A 22,803-nucleotide genomic window follows, 5' to 3' on the forward strand; every position below is an offset into this window, starting at 1 on the left:
AAAGGGACAGTCCTTAACGCTGGATATAATGCCCCACACATTAAGTTACGAGGTCCCAGAGAATGTTGCTACTTAGTGTACGATCCGTAGTGAGTTGACACCGGGATTTCTGTCTTGAAGGCAGATTCTTTGGGAACTTCTTTGTACACAGAGATAAGAGACTTGCTTCTTCGACGTGCTGTTGTCGGTCCATGCACTCAAGAGACCTAACGGGGACTGTGTTCTTTTTCATTTTATTTTACGTCCTGCCTTTCTTCCTAATAGGCACCCAAAGCAGCTTACGTCATTCTCGTCTTACCCTCACGGTGACAACTCTGCAAGGTAGGCTCGGCTGAGCGTGTGTGACCGGCCCGAGGTTTTAGATTTTTTTTCTGCTGGGGCAAAGCGGGGTTTCATGATTCATCTGTCTCACGGGTTGCACCTCTGCTTTTGCAGAACGAGACCGCTGAAGAGGAGGAAGAGATTACACCGATCTCTCTGTCTGTCTGATGTGTGTCTCAACTGGGAGGGAGGCGTGGGATCTACAGACAGGCGAGATTACTTGCTTGGCATGGGATTTCATTGCCCTTAAAGGAAAAAAGTTTGTATTCTGGACGTGCTCCTGGACACTCTGTTATCGACCGTAACCAGAAGGGTTTTTTCAACGTTATTCAAATGTTGACATCCACGTAAGCTGCACAAGTATGTATTTTGGGTATTGACTGATACAGGTATCAGAAAATTTGCGTGGACACTGGATTCCCAATTCAAGTAATTATGCATCTTCATTTCTAAATGCTTCGGTGCATACCAAAGTGAATCTCTGTGTACAGGAACCTGAGAATCTGCCCTGGGTGTCTGCATTTACCAGCATTCAGAGTGACGGTGCAAAGACCATTCCCGTCCACTGGCACACTGACTCAATGATATGACACTGAACACCCCCTGGGTCACCACCGTTTTCGATGATCCAGCAAATGTGCTGACTCTGATATAAGCTCTTGATTTGTCACCGACAACCGTCCAGAGGCAGCGCTATGGCTCGGTATACCTCTCAGGAAGGACAAAGCTATAACAGCCGCCTACTGCGAGATAAGAACGTTTCGATTGTCTCGTTGGCTAGTCAACTTTGGGACACCGTTTGCTTCCCGTCTGCAGCCGACTGCACCTGCTTTGTCTCAGAACAGAAGAACGTTTGAGATACAAAGTTCACAAACATTTTTGTTAAAAAACACTGAAAAACCCCACACGGCAACTCTCTCAACACCAACAAAACCAGTTACCAAGACCTCACCAGCGTCGGGTTAAGAAACTAACCGCACCTACTGAAACCCGGAGTTCCACAGAACCCTTTAAAAGACTGAAATGCACCATGAAGTGCCAAACGCGACGTTTCCCAAAGCAAAGGATTGCCACCAGAAAGAATTCCCCATCCTGCGTCACCCCAAAATTGTCCTCGCTGCTGCCGTTGATGGCAGGTGCCCTTCGTGTCGCCCTCGCGCCAATCTGAGGATCGCCATCTCCTTCCAACCCGTCTGCCTTTCGTCGGAGGGGTCGAGCACTTTGGTTAACTGACGTTTCATACGATACAGCATAACGCATGAAGAGAGAGGGGAATGATCACAAAGTGTGATACTCTGTATAAATGCATCGGTGCGAAGGCCACGACAGCGACAGATAAGGGAAGGGGAACGTACACGGCGATCTTCAACAGTTTACTGCGGGCGAGAAGAGGGGGGGAAAGAAAAAGAAAACACAGTCCTGTTATTAGAGCTGTCAAGAGCAGAGGTCGATTCGGGGGGGATCGCGGGGGAACGCAGTTCCCCCGGGTGAGGTGCGAGGGGCGGGGCACACAACGAAGCCCCGCCCCCTGCTTCCGGCTGCCCCGCTTCCAGCCCTCATTCAGCCAGGAGGAGGCAGGAGAAGAGGGAGGGTAAGTTGCTTCCTCCCCGCCTCTCCCCACCCCTGCCTGCCTGGGGCCAGGGAGGACCTTGGCGGGGCTTTCACGCTCTCCCGCCGGCCTTGTAGGTCCACCGCCGGGCCCCTGATGTCAGGGGGTGTGGCATATGCTAATGAGTTATGCTAATGAGTTCCTCTAGCTCTTTTTGGAGAACAAGACCCCTGGTCGAGAGTATGACATTAATGAAAAGCAATGTAAGTATTCTTGGGGGGGGGGGCTACCGTGTGAAGCATCCAGTCCTTTTTCTGTTTTAGAAACCGAATCGAACAGGTTGTACGAGGGAAACCTCTAGCGTACAAGAGACAGGTGCTTAGAACTGTATCACTCTACCCTCTAGCATGTGTTCTCCATCAATTCTAAAAAGCGGGAGCAACAAGTGGTTAAGTGCGCAGACTCTAATCTGGGAGAACAAGAACAGGGCAATTACATACAGAGATGATTTGCCATTGCCTACCTCTGCATAGCAACCCTGGACTTCCTTGGTGGTCTCACTTGGTCAGGCCGCACCTGGAGTCCTGCGTGCAGTTCTGGAGGCCTCACTTCAAAAAGGATGTGGGCAAAATCGAGAGGGTGCAGAAGAGAGCGCCGAGGATGATCAGGGGTCTGGAGACTGAGCCCTGCGAGGAGACGCTGAGGGCCTTGGGAATGTTCAGTTTGGAGAAGAGGAGACTGAGGGGGGACGTGATGGCTCTCTTTAAAGATATTTGAATATTTGAAAGGCTGTCATTGGGAGGAGGGCAAGGGGCTGTTTCTGTTGGCAGCAGAGGAGAGGACCCGAAGCAACGGGTTTAAATTACATGCAGAAAGGTATTGGCTGGATAGTAGGAAAAACTTTTTCACAGTCAGAGTGGTTCAGAGGTGGAATCAGCTGCCTAGGGAGGTGGTTGGCTCCCCTTCACTGACAGCTTTCAAGAAGAGGCTGGAGGAATATTTGTTTAGGCTGGTACTGCATTGGGCAGGGGGTTGGACTAGATGGTCTCAATGGCCCCTTCTTACTCTGTGATTCTACTAACCAGGGCTGACCCTGCCTAGCTTCTGAGACCTGATGAGGCCGGGCTAACCTGGGCCATCCAGGTCAGGGGACATATGCTTACGCCTCCAAAAAACCAAAGTACTTTTCTAGCGGTGTTTTCCCTCCCTAACTTTGTGAGCATTCATAACACACTCCAAATCCTTCAGCCAGGCATTTAATGTATTCTTCCAACTGCAGATACCGGAATACCGTATCTTTGACCATCACTTATCTAATCCAAATCCAGCACTAGCCATTGGGCTGCTTGACACTGCATTTGTATCACAAATCACATTTGACTAAATCATAGAGAAGAACAAAATAAAGCATCATGCACAGAGCAGGTCTTCGAAGAAGAAACTGGATTTATACCCCATGGCCCTTCACTACCCAAAGGAGTCTCAGAGCGGCTTACAAACTCCTTTCCCTGCCCCTCCTCACAACAGACACCCTGAGAGGTAGGCAGGGCTGAGAGAGCTCTGACAGAAATGGCTCTTTTTCAAGAACAGCTGTGCCAGAACTACGGCTTGCCCAAGGTCATCCAGCAGCTGCAAGTGGAGGAGTGGGGAATCAAACCCAGTTCTCCCAGGTTAGAGTCCACGCACTTAACCACTACACCAAACTGGCTCCTTGAACAGGACAAGTGAACGCTGCAAGTACTGAACTAAATTACCTTGATTTAATCTTTGTAACATTTGCATTCATGATTATCCCCACCACGGTTACGAGGATAAAAGAAACCGTTCTACATGGATCGGGATCAAGTTTAATGTGGTACCTGTGGACAGAAAAGGAAATGTAAAAGGTTTCTGTAGTAAACAGTGCTTGTTTGCAAAATCCATTATCGATAAGAGGCTACCATGCTTAATTAAAACAGAGTGCGGACAAGAGACCGGCGTCCACTCACAGAAGGAAAAGTGCTTCTGCCGATATGAGGAGAGAACCGGGAGAGCAGCACAGTGGAACAAAAGATGGACTATCAGAGGCCACTCTAAGCCCGCCGTGAAATGTTTTTCCGCCAACGGAGCCACTTAGCCAATATTCAAATGGTAACCTGAATCTAGTTCACTGTTGGGAACCACTCAGAGCCCCAGAGAAGCAGGACGCAATGTTTTAATTAATGAACAAGCCTATCTGACGGCAAGTTAAGGGCCTGATGTCCAGATTTCTACAAGTCAAATCCTACTGCACGGTCTACTGTACGTTCAGCCCTGTTGCTTGTACTTATTCTGTGCAATCCGTCTTGAGTCCCAGTAAGAAAAGTGGACTATAAATACATACATAAATCCACGGGCCACACGGCATTGCCTACAGACCCAACCCTTGCCCGGTGGCTTCATGTGAAACTACAAAATGTATACGATGAAACAAGATGTCATGTTATTGTCATGAATGGGTGTAGCAAGGAGGCGAAGAGTGTGTGTCCCCCCCCCAAGACCTCCGTATATAGGGAGAGAGGTGGCTTCCCCTCTCGCTGTAGAGTGCTTCTCTATGGCACCCATAATCGGAGGCAACCCTTTCAACTTTTCGTTTTAGGTACAGAAGAAGATGCAGGGAAATAGTATTATGCGAGTTAGAATGAACTGTAGGTTTTGAGTGGGATTATGAGTATTTATAAGTTATGGGGAAGTTGGATGGGATTTATAAATGGGTGAGATAGGGGCATAGGAAAAGAGGAGGGACTAGAAGAGTGAAAAAAAAATGGTTGTTGTAATAGTAACCTCAGATGGATTTTTCCCCTTTGTTTCACGATTGTTAAAAATGGAAAATGAGGATATCGATAAGATGAATAATGAATTTATGTTTGTGTTTTGACTGATATGCTCAATAAAAAATGTAAATTAAAAAAAATGGTTTGTGGATTTTTAAACGTTTATGTAGCTTTCTTTAAAATAGTGTTGAGCTAGTCTGGTTTAGCAGCTACAGCAGTTGTCCCCAACCATTTTGAGCTTCCGGGCACATTTGGAATTTTGACAGGGCACAGTGTGCGCAGCCACAAAATGGCTGCCACAGGAGGCAGAGCCAGCCACAAAATGGCTGCCGCAGCTTCGCTTCAGTCACAAAGTGTCGATCCCTGTGCTGTGGGGGCAGCTGGTGCCAAAGCGACATTTTAAAAAAAATCTGCACAGCCAATCAAATCTCCAAGGGCCAATCAGGAGCCTTGCTGGGCAAAGGCCCTCCCTGGCCCCGCCCACTTCCTAAAAACACTTGGGGGGCGGCAGACAAAGGTATCAGTGGGCAGGGCACCATGCTGGGCACAAGCACCACGTCGGGGACCCCTCCGTTAAAGCCCCTTAGAGCCCCCCACTGAGGAGAAAAGAAAGGTATAAGTAATGTAAATGAAATTAAATAAACAAAACCAGGAAGCAGCAGATTTCAAAGCAAACAATGACGGATTTCTTTTTTTAAAAAAAAAACTTTAAAAATTGGGAACAGTTACCTGAGATTTTTTAACCAGTAAATTAACGATGGACAACTGAGCAGGACAATCCACGTGAGCAGGTTGAGGATTGTGACATGCATCTTGAGGCTATCGGCAGTTCTGTCGGCGGCAGCGTTGCGGGCGGGCGGTTCCGCGGCTTCTGAAACGCCGTCCGCCAATCCACAGCTCTTCCCCGTTTCTTTATGGGAATTCTCAGACGTCCGCTCCGAGTGCTTGAGGGGCACAGAGATGTAAATAAACATAGTTAACCGATGTCCTCCTCACCAAAGACTGAGAATAGTTATGGCCAGAAAAAAATTGTTTAGAGGCTTTTAAAAAATGTTGGCTTTTGTGTCATGCTGTGGGCAGGATATCCTCTGTCCACTGCTTCACCCTCCTCTGTTGGTAACATCCTGATGCTAATTCTGCCAGAACTGCAGGTCCTTATGAAGACCCGCAAGGGTGTTTCCCCCGTGGGGACAGGCTTCTGCACTTTCCTACTGCTGCAATGCAGGTTTCCACACTGCAGGTTTCCACGGCTCAGTTCCCTGGCAGCAGCCATCCCTTCAACATGCTACCAGAGCCTTTTTGTGTGTTTTTTAAGCCAGTGAAATACCATTTCAAACATTCTACCAGCCTATGTAACAGCTCTTGTTCTTTAAAAAAAAAATGTCTCGAGCTCCTTTTGTTGTAGAGATATAATGGGAAAGGCATCTCTCTACAACAAAAAGTTCCAGAGACTTGATGTTTAAAAAAAACAAAACAAGAGGGGGGAGAGCGAGAGAGCGAGAGAGCGAGAGAAGATTTATACCCCATCCTTCACTCGGAGTCTCAGTGCGGCTTACAGTCTCCTTTCCCTTCTCCTCCCCACAACAGACACCCGGTGAGGTAGGCGGGGCTGAGAGAGCTCTCTCGAGAACTGCCCTCGAGAGAACAGCTCTGAAAGAACTTGTGACTGACCCAAGGTCACACCAGCAGCCGCATGTGGAGGAGCAGGAAATCAAACCCGGTTCTCCCAGCTTAGAGTCCCTCAGCGTACACTGATGAGGCTTGAAATAGTGGCAACAGATGGAGAAGGACAAGACGGGTCGGTCGTGTCAGTCTGTCTGCAGCAGTAGAAAAGAGCAAGAATCCGGAAGCACCTGAAAGACTAACAGAATTTGCGGCAGAGGAGGAGCTTTCCTGAGCCACTGCTCGTGAAAAGGTGCTACTGGACTCTTGCTCTCTTCTGCAGCTGGAGAAGAAAAATCTAGGGGTTTATGGGGGTATAGTTCATTGAGAAGATGAAGCAGTCCGTGCGGCTAACCACTACACCAAACCGGCTCTCAGACAGACCGTCACAACGTAATAATGATCTCCAATTGCCAATTACAAAAACAAAACACAGTGGCAGGAAGAGGAAAGGGCCATCGAAGCAGGGAAAATCCGAACAGCTTTCCACGCTTTGCTGCGGTCTTTGCAACAGCTTTGGGAAAGAACAGAGGCAAGCCGTGGAACCCCCAAGAGGTGTAAAATGCACCACAGGAACATAAACAAACCACATCCAGAGAGTGTCAAACCCGGAGCATGCGGAAGCAGTCATGGGCTGCCAGTATGTTCATCCTCCAGGGAGACTTTCGTTTTATTGAAAGCATTTTAACACTGCCTTCTACCCAGCCAGGGTCCCCAAGGCAACTAGTAAACTGGAAAACAGGCTGGCACTCAGCGCTTAGGATGAAATGAAATACAATTTCTCCACTGTATTTAACAATGTTATTCTATAATAGCTAATGACACATCCACACTGTTACATATTCTGTCTTTCATATGCACCCCAAAATACAGGGGAAAAAGTGGGTTCAAAAGTACAGGAAAAAAGTGGGTTGACGAAACTCCTCGGAGTTGATTTTCGTTTCGTTCACAACTTCATTCAAACATACTGAAGCACCGTGGTCGTCTCTCTTGAAAATCTACTATTCATAGTGTCTTCACATGATATTCCATGCCATGATTTCAAATACTAGAATGTATCCTCATCCATTTTACTGGAGAACCTTATCCCGAGCATTTATATTACAGGGTTCCCAAGGCGGCACACATAAAAACATTAGAACTAAAAATATCATTTAGAACTATAAAATCAAGTAACGTAATTAAAACTCACACGCGCAACACCAGAACCCGGGAGGAGGCCAACTAACCTTTTAGAGAAAGAGAGGGGGACCTGTAACACGGTAAGAGGGGACTCACTAAAGTGACACACACACACACCCCCGGGTGACATAAAGCTCAGATCGGTTAAATGGGAAATCAGAGGGGCATACTCGGATTCGAGAGTCCAGCAGCACCTAAAAGACTAACAAAATTTGTGGCAGGGTAGGAGCTTTTGTGAGTCAGAAAGTCAGCAGTGACTCACAAAAGCTCCTCCCCTGACACAAATTTTGTTACGTCTTTAAGGTGCTGCTGGACTCTTGCTCTTTTCTACGGCTTCAGGCAGACTAACACGGCTACCCATCTTGATCAAATTCAATGGAAAGCAGGTGTCATGACCAATGATCCCTCTAAGCTGTGGAGTCTTGTGAGCAAAAATTCTACTTTGTGAGCTACCGGCATTAAAGTTGTGAGTGAGCGATTTGGCTGCTGCATCAATTAGTTTGCTCTGGAGCCATCCTCCCTGAGCTAAGACAAAAATGTGTGAGCCAGAGGCTAAAAAACTGTGAGCTAGCTCACACTAACTCAGCTTAGAGGGAACAGTGGTCATGACCTGGGCTGTGCCACCAGAGGCATTTGATTTCTTTTTACCCACTTACTGTTATTCTGCACCTTGTTGTTTGACCTCCTATAAAATACACCTTTTCCTTGTTCACTCTGCCTGGTCCTCACGGCTGTTATTCAGCCAAAAGGGAGGTCTGAAGGTCTTGGGAGTGCTCTGGGCCTTCTCAAGGGAACCTCAATCCAGAGTGGTGGCAGCGTCAGGTGACACCCCACCTGAGCCGTGACAGTAGGAAATCCCCTGCATATTCTTTTCTCCTCCAGGAACAGTGGTACCTAGGGTTGCCAAGTATTACCTTTCGCTGGAGCGGGGGACTCCCGGCTCTTTCCTGGAGAGAGAGCGCGTGCCGCAACCACGTGATCACGCTGGGGGCGGGGCCACGACCATCCGAGGGAAAACCATAGAGTTTTCCCTCAGATGACTGTGGCCCCGCACCCACCATGCCCGGCGTGGTCGCGTCACTTCCAGGTGACGTGCATGTCACATACTTTGGGGGTGGGGTTTCCCCCGGGGCCTGATCCGCCACCGGCGGGGACTTGGCAAGCCTAGTGGTACCCCTGAAAGGGCTTCAGCAGACTCTTTGAGGAAATGGGATTCCAGCCGGCCCACAAGGTTGCAGCGATAACATTCTGGTGCCCACTGGCCAAAACAAATCTCTCTCTTAACTTAAAACACGCATCTCCTGAAACTCCAAAAACAATGTGGGCAAGATAAATCTAGAATTATCTTGTAACAAATATTAAAGCAGGCATGTAAAGAACTTACCATATTAAGGACACTTAGTTCTGTTCTTAAACTGGAATGTAGCTTGATAACCTGTAAAAAGACGCACACGCATGTCTGCTTGATCTCTCCCCTCCTCCCCAGAAACACGATAAAGACTGAAGTATTATTTCAGACTGTGAGGGAAACGCCACAGAAGGATCGCTAGGGTTGCCAGGCAGTGCTACCTCTAGGCTGTGGAGTCTTGTGAGCAAAAATTCTACTTGGTGAGAAAGCATTAAAGTGGTGAGTGAGCGATTTGGCGACTGCATAAATTAGTTTGTTCTGGAGCCCTCCTTCCTGAGCTGAGACAAAAATCTGTGAGCTGGAGGCTAAAAAACTGTGAGCTCGCTCACACTGACTCAGCTTAGAGGGAACTCTGGTTGCCAGGTCCCGTCGTGTCCCCCCCCCCGGCCACACCGTTTCCCCCCCCCCCCCCCCCCGGCCACTGGCAGGAAATGGGGTGGTGGTGGTGGCATTTCCAGATCCAGTTTGGGAAACTTCTGAGGATGGAGCCTGGGGAGGACAGGAACTTCAGTGGGGCACAGTGCCATACAGTCCACCCTCCAAAGCAGCCATTTTATCCAGGGGAACTGATCTCTGTAGTCTGGAGATGGCCTGTAATTCCGGGGGATCCCCAGGTCCCCCCTGGAGGCTGGCATCCCTAGAATCACAGCATACAAGCAGTGATACAACTGCTTGTTTCACTTAACAATGTGTCAGTATTAGAAATGTGCAGACCTTTAATGGGGGAAAAAACCCCAAAAATGTGGGGGGTAGAGGGAATGGACAAGAAGGAATGGGAAAATCTGAAATCTGAGGAGGAAATGGGGGGGTGAGAAATGTATCAAGTAACTTATATTTTAGAATGATGAGTACGATGTTTCCTAAATGTATTTTTAAAAAAACATGCTGGTGCAAAGAGCTCTGAAACTCAAAACTTAAATCTAGGAATCAATGTGTCAATTTATGCAAACCACACGCTGTTTCAATTCATGCAAATTGTCACGAGTTTAGAAAAGGCTACAGGTCAAAGTTAAGAAGGAAGAGCTACGGATCCTTCAGGTGCATATTCTAATTAAAGAAACAAACTTGAGTCCAGCTGTTTTTTCAAGGATATATTATTTACTGGGATGAAACGGGATATAAAAATCAGGCAGGTTCAGGTTAATTAATTTTGTCCGCCGTTCCTATGGACACCAACAATTAATCCTGTGTGTTATTGTCTAGAAAAGTATTCAGGGTAATTTAGCATATTAATGATAGAACTTTTCAGACAATGAACATTTAATAAGGTAAAGGCAAATAATAGAACAATGTTAGCAATGACAAAAATTAAACCAACAGAAAAGTGAGGGCCCCAGGAAGGCCAACACTGCAGTGGCAATAAAAAAGCCGATTAAAGCACAAAGGAAAGCCGGGGGGAAAATAACTCATTTGGGGTTTTGCCCTTTCCAGAGGCCCTCTCAAATAGTCTAGAGATCTTACTGGTCTTGCTTCTAATAAGCTTGCTTCAAATCAAATCATAGCTACATTAGCAACCAGATTACTGGTTCGTGCAAATAGCCAGGGACACGTCGTGCCTGAAACTCAGCAGTGATCTATGTGATGAGTCAATGACCTTGGGAAAATGCAGCTGAATAGCCCCGGAAGGGCTTGTAAGCACCTCAGTCGTACTTTGGATCCTAGCTAAAATTTCTGCAAGTGCTCAATGTTTCATTTATATGAACGCATGTGTGTTTTAGAATACGTTCATTTGCACTCTTTGCTTCATTCCCCATAATATACAGCAGGGAATTTCACATTACCCTTTTTATGCCGTTTTTTAAAAAAAAATTATTTTTGTTTGTTTAGTCTGTTACATTGAATATTTATAGTTATTTACATTTTCTCCCCTTTCCTCCCTCCCTCCCTCTCTTTTAGTCATAGTCCTTTCCCCCCAGCCAAGGACACAGAGTCTTAATTTATTTAAACTTCCACTGAATGTCCTTCCTTCTTTCTTTCAGCATCCAGTCTAGGTAGATCTTCCATCTGGTCTTGATTTCAGTGGATTTTTCTTCCCATGTTATTCCCTAAAGGCTTTATGCTGTTTTTAAGCCGTTATTGTACCGTCTTGGAGTAAACCGGTACAGGGCTGCCATTTCACACAGCCTTTCCCCTACCGGTAAGGAGCCGTCTCTGAAGTGGTTTGGCATTTCAGGCTGCACCGCGTTGTTTTCTCACCCTTTTTCGCTATTGCACTGTTGTGGTGTGGTGCTATAGCGGTAGAGCACTCTAAAACGAACGTTTTTTTTTAAAAAAGGACAGAGATCGCCTGCGTGGGTGAAAAAGGGTGGGAAAACAAAGCAGTGCAGGAGGAAGCGCTACGGGGCATTTTACACAGCACCCCATAGCGCTTCGGAAACAGTATAGAAAAGTGAAGACCGCTTGGAAGCCGTTTGCAGGTAAAACGGTTCAGAAACTCTTCCCTAACGGGACAGAAGTGTTTCTGTCTGAAAGTGAAAATATATTCCGGTAGGGAACTGTTACTAAAACGGTTCTGTCTGAAATGCCAGACCAGAAACCGTTAGGGAACAGTTCCTGAACTGGAATGTATCAGCTGTCTGAAATCCCCCATTGAACATGGGCTTGGTTTTGACCAAGTTTCTTGGTATGTAGAGGCTACGTACGATCGCAGGTACACCTGCCACCAATTCGACCGGATGTCACAAGGAAATGTGATTTTATATGAGGCCCACAGGTCATAAAATGCTAAACCTGAAGGCCTGAACTGCATGCCAGGGGTGGGTCCCATCTCAGTATTCCAGAACCAGCAAGAAACTCCCCTGCTTCCTTCTTTCCAAGGTAGCCCATGCATCTTCACAAATTGCTGAGCTCAGAGGACGGGAGATCCTGAGGAATGACAGGAAGGTGGACTTCAACAGCGAAGGGAATCGGCAGAAATTGCTAGTTTAGTCGGTGCCCAATCCGCAGTCTGGAACTGACCACAGGACCGGGCGGCATATGTTGGAGCCAGTGTGGGGCAGGGGTTAGGACTAGCATCTGGGAGACCGGGGTTGAATCCCCAATCGTGCCGTGGAAGATCACTGGGTGACCCTGAGACCGTCACACTCTCCCAGCTGAACCTACCTCACAGGGCTGATGTGAGGATAAAATGGAGGATAGCAGGACCATGTGAGCTGGCTCTGGGCCCCCCTATGGAGAGGCAGGTAAAAACGAACAGAATAAGTATTTTATGCCCCACGCTAGCATAACCCTACATGTGCATGACAGATGGAACCAGAGGTAGAAGAGGCATGATCTATTTCCCCTATTCTGCAAAGCATTTAGTAACAGAGAAGAACGGCTAACAGAGTTGCCAGGTCCCCCTTGGCCATCGGTTGGGGTGGGGGGTGGGGTTTCCAGATCCCGGTTGGGAAACTCCTGGAGATTTGGGGGTGGAGCCTGGGGAGGACAGGGACCTCAGTGGGCACAATGCCACGGAGCCGACCTTCCAAAGCGTCCATATTCTCCAAGGGAACTGATACAGTTGCCAGGCAGTGTTCCCTCTAAGCTGAGTTAGTGTGAGCTAGCTCACAGTTCCTTAGTCTCCGGCTCACACATTTTTGTCTTCGCTCAGGAAGGATGAACATAACATAAGAACATAAGAGACGCCAATGTTGGATCAGGCCAGTGGCCCATCCAGTCCAACACTCTGTGTCACACAGTGGCCAAAAATACCAGGTGCCATCAGGAGGTCCAGCAGTGGGGCCAGGACACTAGGAGCCCCTCTCACTGTTGCCCCCCTCCAAGCACCAAGAAGACAGAGCATCACTTGCCCCAGAGTCCCTCTCTATACCTTGTGGCTAATAACCACTGATGGACCTCTGCTCCATAAGCTTAATTAATTCCCTTTTGAAGCCATCCATGCTTGTAGCCGCCACCACTTCCTGTGGCAGTGAATGGCTCCAGAACAAACTAATTACTGCAGCAGCCAAGCCGCTCGCTCACAACTTTAATGCCAGTAGCTCACAAAGTAGAATTTTTGCCCACAGGACTTGACTAATTGGAGGGAGCATTGTTGCTAGGTATCCCCCCCCCCAGCCACCGGTGAGAGAATGGGGGGGGGGCAGGCGTAAAGTTGCCAGATCCAGTTTGGGAAACTCCTGGAGACTTGGGAGTGGAGCCCGGGGAGGACGGGGGCCTCAGTGGGGTACAATGCCACAGAGTCCACCCTCCAAGGCAGACATTTTCTCCAGGGGAGCTGATCTCTGTAGAAAGGAGAGGAGCAGTAATTCCGGGGGTTCCCCACGCCCCACCTGGAGGCTGGCAGCCTTAACGGCTAACCTTGCCTGTGGTTTAAAAAACCCCACAATATTTATTCAAGCATTGATTCACTATAAGCAATTTGTCGGGTAAATACCTTGAAGATATAATGAAAGTACGTAATTACTATGGCCAACGCCCCGCATGTGGTCCAACCGAGGAAAATCATGAAAGCAGCGACACACAACCTTCTTCGCGTAATCAGCTTGTCATCTGCAGGAGATCCAGAAAATCTGGCAAATGTGAAATCACAACAAGTACAAAAAAAAGAAGAAGTAGTTTTAAGTTCCTGAAAAAATAAAACATTGGCCACACTGCCAAGCGTAACAGTTTGATCCATTGATATCAACCAGATCCGGTCTACCCGCAGAGTTTAGAACCATAACCCGTGTTTTGAGGAATGAGCAAACTATGGCTTAGAAGTGTGGGGTGCTTTTCTTGTGGATGCTCAGGACTTAGTATGTTGACATGTACAGCTGCAGTGAATTCAGAGTTCATACTGAGCGACAGCTGATACAAACTACGGTTAGCAAACCCATTTCAAGCTATTCCCCCACCCCTTTGCTTTGCTGGCTGCAAATTATGATTTTGTTGATTCAAACATCACACCACGCCGTAGCAAAGCTTCCTTAGCTATGGTTTGGTGTGATGGATGAACTGAGGCACTGAACAGTTTATATAAGGCCAGGGGGAAGACATTGGCTCCTTCCACACGCACTGAATAATGCATTGGCGATGCACTTTAGTGACTAGTTACAAGTGGATTTTCCTTTTCGCGGCTGGAAAATCCAGTTGTAAATGATCACTAGAGCGCATTATCCCACTGTGTGTGAGAAAGCAGCCACTGTGTCAGAACAGGTTATCTGTTTACATTAATAGTCAATATAGATATATAATATGTCATTTAAAATTAATCACCAAAGTATTTCTCTTTTTCATTTTTAAAAAAAAACACACTTTGGTAATACTGACATTTTTTCTTATTATGTAAATACTCAATTAACACATGGTGTCATGTAACATATTCAAAGATCGCAATATATACAAATATTTGGTTTCTAAATAATACCAGTGAAAATTTAAAAAGAACATGTTATCTGTAAACTGAATTGTCATAACACTTTCCCTTCCTTTTTTTTTTTTTTGGGGGGGGGGGTTTTGGGGGGGGGGGGTTCCCACCCAATGTTCCCTCTAAGCTGTGGAGTCTTGTGAGCAAAAATTCTACTTTGTGAGCTACTGGCACTAAAGTTGTGAGTGAGCAATTTGGCTGCTACATACATTAGTTTGCTCTGGAACCATCCTTCCTGAGCTAAGAGGAAAATGTGTGAGCTGGAAGCTAAAAAACTGTCAGCTAGCTCACAGTAACTCAGCTTAGAGGGAACACTGGTTCCCACGCATTTTTTATAAGACTATAACTTAGATACCACATCCTGGCTTAATGAACTGGTATCCCCTGCACACGGGAATCCGCTCTCACTCGTCAAGATATGATACTTCCATGCCATAAAACATTAATCGGTTTTTACAAAATCACAGTAGTGCAGAAAGAATGGGTTTATTTTTCCCTATAAAAGACTGCTTCCTGGACAGGGACCAAGAAAAGGGACTAGTATTTTCTGGCTTTACTGGATCAATGTAAAGCAGAATTACATTTATATAAAATCAGTAAGCTGGGCAGAGGTATTTTATTCTCAGAGGTATCCTGTTCTCTGTAGACAATGACTGCCCTGACCTGGACAATTCAGGCTAGCCCGATCTCATCAGACCTTGGAAGCTAAGCGGGGTCGGCCCTGGTTGGTGTTTGGGTGGGAGACCATCATGGTATACCAAGGTTGCTATGCAGAGGCGGGCAAGGGCAAACCACCCTCTGTTCGTCTCTTCCCTTCACAGTCCTACGCCGTCACCATAAGTCACTTGGCGTAATACTGTGTGGGTGTAGAAACTTGCTATCGTTTTCTCCAGGACTAAAATGGAAAGGTATATCAACAGGCCACCCTGATCCTTCAAAAGACACCTAATTAAGAATTATTAGGGCTCAATAAAACCAATTTAGTCTAAACAGTCTATAGTGAGTGAATGGAGGCCTAGGGCAGATGGTTACGCTTTTTCGGTGCTATAAATGGCTGACCCCTTGAGGAAATTAGAAGGGGTTTTTTATGACATGTTCTAAACTTGCTTAAAATGACTCACTTTGATAAGGGACTGGAGATAAGTTTAGGCAGCCCGGGAATAAAGTTCCAGGCTTTGAGTGAATCCCAGCTGGGCACCAAAACCATTTCAGCTCAAGGGAAAGTAAAGGTAAAGGTTTCCCTTGCTCAAAAGCCAGTCGAATCCAACTCTAGGGGGCGGTGCTCATCTCTGTTTCCAAGCCGAAGAGCCAGCGCTGTCCGAAGATGTTTCCATGGTCATGTGGCTGGCGTGACTAGACGCCGAGGCGCACGGAACGCACTGCCACAGGAAGTGGTGGCGGCTACAAGCAGAGACGGCTTCAAGAGGGAATTGGATAGACATCGGGAGCAGAGGTCCATCAGTGGCTATTAGCCAGAAGGTATAGATAGGGACTCTCAGTCTGGGGCAAGGGATGCTCTGTATTCTTGGTGCTTGGGGAGGGGGGCAACAGTGGGAGGGCTTCTAGTGTCCTGGCCCCACTGCTGGACCTCCTGGTGGCACCTGGTATTTCTGGCCACTGTGTAACACAGAGTGTTGGGCTGGATGGGCCTTTGGCCTGATCCAACATTGGCGTCTCTTATGTTCTTATGTTAACACCTGCTGTGGAAAAAAATAAAAATCCTAATATCCAGCCGGTAGCTTTCTGCCTCTAATTTAAACCCCATCCTTGCGAGTCCTCTCCTCTGCTGCCAACAGGAACAGCTCCCTGCCCTCCTCTCAGGGACAGCCCTTCAAAGACTTCAAGAGAGCCATCCTGTCCCCTCTCAACCTCCTCTGCTCCAGACTCGATGGCCCTTTCCATCATCATTTCCTCCGCTGATCATTTTATCGACACACATTTCATAGAACGAGGCCACTCGCTACGCTTTTACCTGGTTAGAGCTACCCACAAGGAGGACAAGAGCTTTATGGACGAATCGGAGAGAACGCCACCCCAGTAGGCAATGCCACTTCCAAACATGAAGAGGATCAGGGATACGAAAGGAAACCACACATTCTGCTTGCTCAGGGGAACGACGTCCGCCTCCGGCAAGGATAACGCATCCCAGAGTCCTTTGAACCAGTTAAGCCTGGGGGGGGGGGGAGGTAGAATATTTATTTATTTGATTTATAACCTGCACCGTCACCTCAACAGAGGATTCGGGGCGGTTTACAACGTACACAACATAGCATTAAAACTTAAAATAGACAGTAAAACTAAGAAGTGCAAACAAACACAACCAAACATACTCTAATGAAAATTCCACAGGCCATTAGCTCTGGAACGAATCTGGACAGACAGACAGCTCACCCCACTCTCTTCATTAAATGCTGCACAAAACAAGGCAGCCTTGCATGTCCGACAGAACAGGTCCCACAGGGCAGGGGCCACCATGGAGAAGCCCTTGCCCTAGTGCAGTGATGGCAAACCTTTTAGAGACCGCGTGCCCAAACTGCGGCCCAAAACCCACTTATTTATCGCAAAGTGCCAACACGGCAATTTGACCTGAATACTGAGGTTTTACTTTAGAAAAAACAACTCATACATTAACTTAAGACGATCCGAACAAAGTAAGGAAAGCAATCCCAAATGCTTTCATTTACTTAAAATTATTTGGCAGAGAATTCGACCCTTTAATGATGGTCTGGGCCTGGCTGGGGCGATGGCACGCGTGCCCACAGAGAGGGCTCTGAGTGCCGCCTCTGGCACCCGTGCCACAGGTTCGCCACCACTGCCCTAGTGGAAGGCAAAATGGGCTATTCATCATGACGGAGCTCTTCCACCAGGCTTTCAACTAGGAGCCGCTGCCCCCAACCACCAATGAGCAGGCCCGTAGTACTAACATCTGGCCGCCACCCCTGTGCTCTGGAAGATAATTGAGCGAAAATTGTCTGGTTGTCTGGTAATTTCAGCACGCCATCTTATGCATTCAATGTATTAGCCGTAGCACTTTATGAGGCTTTGCTTTATTTTATTTTATTGAATTTTAAATTGTTTTTATGTGAATGTACGGTCACCTATAGACCAATTATGTAAGCTGCCCTGAGCCCGCTGCGGGGTAGGGCGGGGTATAAATTTAATAAATAATAATAATGACCAGGCACCTGCAGTAGGCCCTGTGATGAAGACCGAAGGGGGTGGGGTGGGGGGTTCATATCGGGAGAGGTGGTCCCAAAGGTATGAGAATATATGCCTATTACTTTAATTATGAATTGTTGGAAGCAGTGTTCCCTCTAAGCTGAGTTAGTGTGAGCAAGCTCACTGTTTTTTACCCTCTGGCTCACACATTTTTGTCTTAGCTCAGGAAGGATGGCTCCAGAGCAAAGTAATTTATGCAGTAGCCAAATCACTCGCTCACAACTTTAACGCCAGTACCTCACAAAGTAGCATTTTTGCTCACAGGACTCCATAGCTTAGAGGGAGCATTGGTTGGAAGCTTAACAGTAGTAGCTTGAATGTTTTGATATGTATGTCATACAAAACAGCACAAAGAGAAGAAGAAGAAAAGACTGGATTTATACCCCTCCCTTCACTACCCGAAGTAGTGTCAGAGCAACTTACAATCTCCTTCCCTTCCTTTCCCCACAAAAGACACCCTGTGAGGTAGGTGGGGCTGAGAGAGCTCTGAGAGAACTGCTCATGAGAGAACAGCTCTGAAAGAACTTGTGATTGACCCAAGGTCACACCAGCAGCTGCATGTGGAGGAATGGGGAATCAAACTCGGTTCTCCCAGATTAGAGTCCGCGCTCCTAACTGCTAAACCGAACAAAGATGTGGTCATCCTTTTACTCTCCGAAAGATGATGTACGGCAGCGGGATAAATTTTAGAGAGCGGCTTACCCCAACAAGAACTTGAGAAAATTCACGAGAGGTTCGACTTTATAGGGCCGGGATGCTTTTGTAAGGGCCAGGACAAAATCTGAACAGTGGCCTAGAACAGCAAGAAGAAGAGAAGCAGTTTAAAATTGGACGCCTCCAATGCAAACTCAAAGTTTAGTCTAAAAAATTTTTTAAAAACAAATATTCACAGAGCCAGGATACATTTAAAGTTATAAAAAATTTTTTCAGTACTAACACCACTGCTTGTAAGTCTTCTTGCTCCACTCAGACCAAGGGCTGTGAGAAAATTCTAAAAGACACCAGCGTATTTGAGTTTAGACGATGAGTGTCTTTGTGACCAAGTATTCCCGGTTCCATGTACACATTTCAATGAGCTTTCCACTTGGCAAGTCAGACAAAAAAGCCCCACGAAATCAGACTATGAAATCTATTTAAACCTGGGGTGCCCAGAGGTCTCAGTTTTAAAGACACTCTATCCTGCTTTGTAAATATTTTTTTTAAAATATGTTCTAGCACCAGTAAGCTAAGCATGTCCGCTCTGCATCCCAACCATTTAACAGTTTTGTTCCATTGGAGTCCTAGAAGATTCCTGTAAAGTTATAATCACCTTACAGCAGATCTCTAAATTATTCTTTGATTACAATTAATTGTGCCCCCCCCACCCAAATCTGTATCATCAGTAAACCTGTGCTTAAAAAATCTGTTCGTGTAATGTTACCTGTTGAGATTAGGGACTTTAATTGTCTTCCATAGGCAAGAAGAATATTAGAAATAATGTATACAGGAAGGGTGCCACCATGGAACCTTATTACCTACAAAACAAGGATCTTTTATGGGCATGCAAATATCACCCCAAACTTATCACACGAACAACAATTCAGTACTTACATATGGGAAGTGCTTCACAGATATCACTAATTCTCACAACTCTATAAGGCTGTCTTAACAATTCATAGGGCACAGGCTAGATGTACTGGCTTGCTTGCATCTAACAGCAAATTCACGGATGTGCCGAGACTGAGATTTCCAACCTGTAACTCGGCCCATGATCTTTAACTAATCCACAAGAGGCTGCCGTAATTCTTTTGTTAGAAGCAGCCCATTTGCGTCTTCAGGCTTATATACTGGAGTTGGAAGATGGCAGTATTCATAAAGCACGCACAGCCACGTGAGTGTTGCTCAACTCTGAAGCTGCATACACCCACAAGGAACATTGAAAATGCCACATGGGGTGGAGAAGCGGCAGTGTTTCCGGTCTATAAACTGAGAATCTGCTTGACACAGCACGATCGTCAGCTTTCAGACTGCGATGAAACGTGGCCAATGGCTTACAATGGCAAAACATTCAGAATTAAAACATTCAGCCATTCATTTAAATCAGGTGCACACCAGCTGTGATCCACCAAGCTGAACAAAACACACCAAACACGTTATCATAACCTGCTCGAAACCAGAACCCACAACCTTTCGTTTTACAATCCCAAACAAGAAGCGGGGGGTGGGGGGTGTTTCATCAATTGTCTTGTGGGCTGCTTACAGCTCGCATTATTAAAATTTGTGTTAGGCCTGGTTTAAAAGAAAGCCAAGATGTCTTTTTCCAGCATAGGGCTTTTCCGCAATGCCATTTTAGGTAAAGGTTTCCCTTGCTTGAAAGCCAGTCGAATCCGACTCTAGGAATGCAGTGCTCATCTCCGTTTCCAAGCCGAAGAGCCAGCGTTGTCCGAAGATGTTTCCGCGGTCATGTGGCCGGCATGACTAGACGTCGAGGCGCACGGAATGCTGTGTTAAATTCCTGTTTCTTTGTGCGTCTGTGCACACACACACACACCGTCTTCACATTCTTTGCTCCCTCTAGTGGTCAATCCAACATAAAACAGGTTTTGGGTTAAATCTACAGGGATTAAACTAGAAATAAACCTATTTATTGTCAAATTGACAACTAGAGGAAGCAAAATACGTGCAGATCGGGGGGGGGGGGAGGAAGAAACAGTATGAATAAAATGACAACGCGGCAAAGCCCATAAACTACTTGGTACAAACCTGCATTGAATTTCATCTGCCATTCTGGTGCTGAATTACCCAGTTTGCAGGTATCTTTTCAGGGCTTTTTTTGGACTTTTATCATCCTGAATAATTTGATGTCACTTGCTAATTTGGCTCATTATCCTGAACTGGCTGCAGAATATCTGAACATCATTTTTAAGTCGCAACGATTACCGGGCATCCCACTGCTTATTTTGAAAGACTGAAACGGCTAGCCATTTAATCCTACTCTCTGTTGCCTCTTTTAAAGACCTGCAGATTCGATCCTACAGCCCTGTTCTGCTAAAGGCAGAGACCTGCAGCACTGGCACATGCCTCTTGCTGGCAGAATGGAACTGCAGGATCCGACCCTGGTTCTCTACCCATGACTGTTATCATCCTTATGAAGAGGAATGCTGTGAAAACCTTTTTTGGGGGGAAAAACCTACGCAATCAACATCTGTCATATCCCACTGTACACATGTATGCTGACACACTCAACGAAGATTCTAAAAGGGTAGCTGCATCTCGCACTGAATGTTTATTAGGTTGCTAGTGAAATCTCCCGGCTTCCAAGTTTTAGAATATAGCCCTGGAGTAACGAAGCGCCACATATTCAACCAACAGGGAAGACGGCAACAAAGAGGCACACGAGAAGTCCCCAACCTTTTTGAGTCTGCGGGCACATACAGGGTGGTGGGGGAAGCTACAAAATGGCTGCTTCAGGAAGTGGAGCCGGCCAGGAAATGGCTACCACGGCTCATCTTCGGAGGAGGAGATTGGATTTATACCCTGCCCTTCACTATCCGAAGGAGTCTCAGAGCAGCTTACAATCCCTTTCCCCTCCCCACAACAGACACCCTGTGAGGTGGGTGGGGCCAATGTTCCCTCTAAGCTGAGTTAGTGTGAGCTAGCTCACAGTTTTTTTAGCCTCTGGCTCACAAATTTTTGCCTTAGCTCAGGAAGGGATGGGCTCCAGAGCAAACTGATTGATGCAGTAGCCAAATCACCTGCTCACAACTTCAATGCCGGTAGCTCACAGAGTAGAATATTTGCTCACAGGACTCCACAGCTTAGAGGGAGCATTGGGCGGGGCTGAGAGAGCTCTTTCGAGAACTGCTCGTGAGAGAATGGCTCTGGAAGAACTTGTGACTGACCCAAGGTCACACCAGCAGCTGCATGCGGAGAAGTGGGGAATCAAACCCGGTTCTCCCGGATTAGAGTCCGTGCTCCTCACCACGACACCAAACTGGCTCTTTGCTTATGGTGGGTAGTTACTGATAACAGCAAAACTAATGAATCCCAGCCAATATTTCTATCTAATGTGAACTTAAAGCTGCAATCTTAAATCCAATTTCCAAAGTAGTATCATCTGTGGTTTCCCCCCAGTCCCATTTCAGCTAAGTCAAATGAACACTTCTGACTGACAATGTTTGGTCTGTCTCTCATTTCTGGGTGGGAAAAGCACCTGGAGATTGTGGAAACATCAGAGCACAAGAGAACTGCACTCTGCTGCCGTCTCCAGGAAGTCGTGCAAATGGCCCACAGGAACGCAGGTGCCCTCTCAAAATAGTCTCCCATTTCCGGGGGGGGGGGGGGGTGAAGCAGTAACTCTTGCATACTCCAGTTAGATCCACTGGCACTGTTGGTGAGGGCAAGGCTAAACACAGCTTAAGAGAGTCACACTTTGACAGAAATGAGGGGCGGGGGGTAGGATCCACAACTGGGAGGGAAGGCAAAAAGAGAACAGAACCACAATTTGGGGTGGGGATGGAGCTCCAAGAGTTCCTTGCCTCAGGTACGACTTTTTTAAAAAATACAGCCACGCATGGAACCGTTCCTAACCGTGAATAGCCTAGATGCAGAATGAGGGGAACTGGGAGGCAGTCGTTTCCCAGGTAGTCTGGGGGCTTCAGGAAACTGCTGGAAATACAGTTGTCCCAAGGGAAGTTCGAAAAGCCAGAGGTGAAATGTAACAGTGCTCAAGTCTGGGCTGTGAGTGCCCCTAACGTAAGAGAGTGCAGTAAGATTCCCAGCAATGCCTCAGAAAATACTGGGACATTTGGGGGGCGGTGCCCAGGGAGGGTGGAGCTAGGTGAGAATGAGGTGTCACTCTAGGCTGCCTCTCCTAGTTTCTCTGATCTACCACAGAGACTAGGGAAAAATCCTAGAGTGCCACTGTGTGGAGGCTGTTTTTTGTCCCACTCCTCGATTCCTCAGGGGCAGGTAAATAAGAGGCAACACGGCAATACAGCCCACTCATTTACGCACTCATGAATAAACCCCAGAAAAGGCTCTTCTGGAAACAACGTAACGGAATGATGTACACAACTGTATTTTCATAGCAGTCGGGAACTGCTGTACTTCTTGAACGGTGTAGACCAGGACATTCTTGGACCCCTCAACATTTTTCAGAATAAAGATAAAATAACCCGAGCCTACTTTGGCTTACTGCAGTAGCCAGGAAATTCTGCTGAAACCTTGGCACAAATAACGAACGTCTGACATTGCCAACCCTGAAAAGTCAAAGTTGTCTTGTAATCAGAAAGAAGAACTTCCTGAATTCTCATTCATCAAGGGAACACCATGATCCAGAACA

General features: G+C 46.8%; 1 protein-coding gene across 1 annotated transcript in view; it reads right to left on the reverse strand.

Moving 5' to 3' along the window:
- Nucleotides 1-313: 313 nt before the first annotated feature.
- The window catches only part of PGAP1 (post-GPI attachment to proteins 1), a 77,569-nt gene continuing 55,079 nt past the window's right edge, over nucleotides 314-22,803 (reverse strand). Inside the window, exons 20-27 of the mRNA XM_015413220.1 lie at nucleotides 18,901-18,994; nucleotides 18,183-18,273; nucleotides 16,234-16,431; nucleotides 13,290-13,425; nucleotides 8,891-8,941; nucleotides 5,392-5,606; nucleotides 3,625-3,729; nucleotides 314-1,697 (exon numbers count right to left, since the gene is read on the reverse strand). Coding sequence (XP_015268706.1) covers nucleotides 1,559-1,697; nucleotides 3,625-3,729; nucleotides 5,392-5,606; nucleotides 8,891-8,941; nucleotides 13,290-13,425; nucleotides 16,234-16,431; nucleotides 18,183-18,273; nucleotides 18,901-18,994 — 1,029 coding nt within the window. The 3' untranslated portion in view covers nucleotides 314-1,558. The remainder of the gene's footprint in view (nucleotides 1,698-3,624; nucleotides 3,730-5,391; nucleotides 5,607-8,890; nucleotides 8,942-13,289; nucleotides 13,426-16,233; nucleotides 16,432-18,182; nucleotides 18,274-18,900; nucleotides 18,995-22,803) is intronic.

Source organism: Gekko japonicus, unplaced genomic scaffold, assembly GCF_001447785.1.
Source record: "Gekko japonicus isolate JY-2015 unplaced genomic scaffold, Gekko_japonicus_V1.1 scaffold10, whole genome shotgun sequence".
Lineage (NCBI taxonomy): Eukaryota > Metazoa > Chordata > Lepidosauria > Squamata > Gekkonidae > Gekko > Gekko japonicus.